General features: G+C 62.2%; 1 protein-coding gene across 1 annotated transcript in view; it reads left to right on the top strand.

The window, feature by feature from the left end:
* The window catches only part of MYO1C (myosin IC), a 28,736-nt gene that overhangs the window by 8,306 nt on the left and 17,514 nt on the right, over nt 1-2,916 (top strand). Inside the window, exons 2-5 of the mRNA XM_011956253.1 lie at nt 1,227-1,382; nt 1,803-1,918; nt 2,476-2,674; nt 2,859-2,915. Of these exons, the coding sequence (XP_011811643.1) occupies nt 1,227-1,382; nt 1,803-1,918; nt 2,476-2,674; nt 2,859-2,915 (528 nt within the window). The remainder of the gene's footprint in view (nt 1-1,226; nt 1,383-1,802; nt 1,919-2,475; nt 2,675-2,858; nt 2,916) is intronic.

Here is a 2,916-nt window from a genome sequence, read left to right as displayed (position 1 = left end):
GAGGAGCTGCCGCGGACGCCTGAGAACGCGGAGACCCCTGACCCGAGGGCGAGGGGGCGGGGACCGCGGCCGGATTTGGCAGCCGCTTGGGCGCGGGATTGGAGCGGGGCGGGGAGGACAAGCCTGGGAGGGGCAGGCCCCCGGCCCGGCCCGGAGTGACGCCCCAGGCCAGAAATCTGGGCCTTTTGTGGTCAGAGGACACCCGGCGGCCCCTTTGGGATCCACCCCCGGTCACCACCACCTTGTTCTTCTCTGACCCTGGGTACTCTGGGTGTCCGTTTTCTGGAGCCCTGAGCCCCTGTTTGGAGAGGGAGCCATCTCAGCCCTGGGTGTGGGGCTGAGGGTCTTGCTGAGCCCTCCAGTGGGACCCAGAGGCAGCCGGGCTTTCCATGGTAAACCCCCCATCCCCTGAGGCTTCTCAGGACTCAGTGGAGGAGGTGCCTGGGGAGTTCGGCAGCTGGAGGAAAGGGAGTGGCCCCAGCCGTGCGAGGGAGGCCCCCCCCTTCTGGAGTGGGTGGCTGAGCCCAGCTGGGGTGGCAGGCCCTGTCGGGGAACCCCTCTGGTGTCATCTGGGAGTAACCTCTTCCTTGGTGCTAGACGCTCTACCTGGGGAGATGTGGGTGGGTCTGGATGGGAGAGACAGCCCCACCCTGTCTGCAGGATTGACCCTGAGCCATTTGTCCTCCAAAGCACCTGTCACACGTGGCTCAGAGCTAAGGGACCTGAGGTCACCTGGTCTAACTCCTCCTCCTCAAGGAGGAAGCAGCCCAGAGAGAGGAGGGGAGTGGTCCAAGCTGAACAGAGCAGCCTTTCTGCTATTTCGAGGAGTTCCTTCTTGTGACTCCCTCCTTCCTCCACCCAAAACCAGCAACTCCCAGATTCTGCCCTCTGGTCCTGCGTGCGTCTGTGCCCTGTGTACACACCGGGACCCAAGTGCTTCACGTGGTCTCTGTTCTGTGCCCGCAGCCTCGGTGATCCCTGTGCTGCGACACCCGGGCCCAGGCCCTCCACACCCGGCTTTCCGCACCCAGCCCACCACACCCGGACCCTCCTAACCCAGGCCCTCCACGCCCAGGCCTTTCACACCCATCAGGCTCATGTCCCATGTCCAGCCCTGAGTCCACAAGCCCCTGCGTTCCTCTCAGTCCCACAGGCGCAGTGGAGGAGAAGTGGCCTTGCCTGGTCCCCCGTGACTCTGACTGTCTTCTGTGGCCCATTCCCTGCAGGCCCTGGGCAGTGACGGGGTTCGGGTGACCATGGAGAGTGCGCTGACTGCCCGTGACCGGGTGGGGGTGCAGGATTTCGTGCTGCTGGAGAACTTCACCAGCGAGGCCGCCTTTATCGAGAACCTGCGGCGGCGGTTTCGGGAGAACCTCATCTACGTGAGGCCCTTGTGGGGAGATGGCAGGGGTGCTGGGGTCACAGACACAGGGCAGAGGGTGAGGAGACACCAGGGGTCACCAGGATAAACTTCTTTGTTGTTGTTTGAGACGGAGTTTCACTCTTGTTGCCCAGGCTGGAGTGCAGTGGTGCGATCTTGGCTCACTGCAACCTCCTCCTCCCCCGTTCAAGCAATTCTGCCTCAGCCTCCCGAGTAGCTGGGACTACAGGCATGCGCCACCATGCCTGGCTAATTTTGTATTTTTAGCAGAGATGGGGTTTCTCCATATTGGTCAGGCTGGTCTTGAACTCCCAACCTCAGGTGATCCGCCTGCCTTGGCCTCCCAAAGTGCTGGGATTACAGGTGTGAGCCATCGCACCTGGCCCGGGATAAACTTTTGACTGTCTTCCCCCAACCCCAGACCTACATTGGCCCCGTCCTGGTCTCTGTCAACCCCTACCGGGACCTGCAGATCTACAGCCGGCAGCACATGGAGCGTTACCGTGGCGTCAGCTTCTATGAAGTGCCCCCTCATCTGTGAGTGACCCCAGCCCCTCCGGGAGTGACCCCTCTGTCTCCATCTGAAGTGACCCCACCCGACCCTTACTCTAAAATGATCCTGACCTCCTGTGCCACATCTGTGAGGAATCCCAGTTTCTCACCCCCGAGTGACCGGAGATGAGTGTCACAACTCAACTCCATCTGGGTGGGACTCAGTCCATACCCCAACTCACACCCATGACTTATTCCCCAACTGGGAGTGGCCCCCCAGTCTTAGTGACCTCTGAACCCCACCTGCGAAGACCCCCCCAACCTACCTATGAGTGACTCCAGCCTCCTCCTAAGTGACCTCCAGACTCCCACCTGTGAGATCATCTCAGTCCTCCCGCTGGCAGTGATGCCTATTCTCAGCTGTGACAGATCTCCCATGGCCCACACCTTCGAGGGACCCCCAGTCCCCATCCTCAGTACATCCTCAAGGGTGTATTAGACTTCCCCTCACGAGAGCACTCCACCTGGACGTGGGAGCGGGACTCCCTGTGGGGCTCCGCTTGGCCCCTCTCCCTGAACTCCCTGACGAGCCTTTGCCCCAGGTTTGCCGTGGCCGACACTGTATACCGAGCACTGCGTACAGAGCGTCGGGACCAGGCAGTGATGATCTCTGGGGAGAGTGGGGCAGGCAAGACCGAGGCCACCAAGAGGCTGCTACAGTTCTATGCAGAGACCTGCCCAGCCCCCGAGCGCGGAGGTGCTGTTCGGGACCGGCTGCTGCAGAGCAACCCAGTGCTGGAGGTGAGGGGCCGGGAGAGGAGGCCAGTGCGGGAGGGGAGGGGCAGGGAGAGAAGGCCAGTGCAGGAGGGGAGGGGCAGGGAGAGAAGCCCAGTGCGGGAGGGGAGGGGCAGCAGTAGCTACAGGGTGGGGTGGGGAGGGCAGGAGGAGAGTGCCAGGTGTCCCTCATACCCCCGTCCACTCCTAGGCCTTTGGAAATGCCAAGACCCTCCGGAACGATAACTCCAGCAGGTTCGGGAAGTACA

This window comes from Colobus angolensis, unplaced genomic scaffold, assembly GCF_000951035.1.
Source record: "Colobus angolensis palliatus isolate OR3802 unplaced genomic scaffold, Cang.pa_1.0 Scaffold110, whole genome shotgun sequence".
NCBI classification, from domain to species: Eukaryota; Metazoa; Chordata; class Mammalia; order Primates; family Cercopithecidae; genus Colobus; species Colobus angolensis.
Note: the sequence above shows the minus strand (reverse complement) of the source record. Positions and strands in the feature narration are given on the sequence as shown.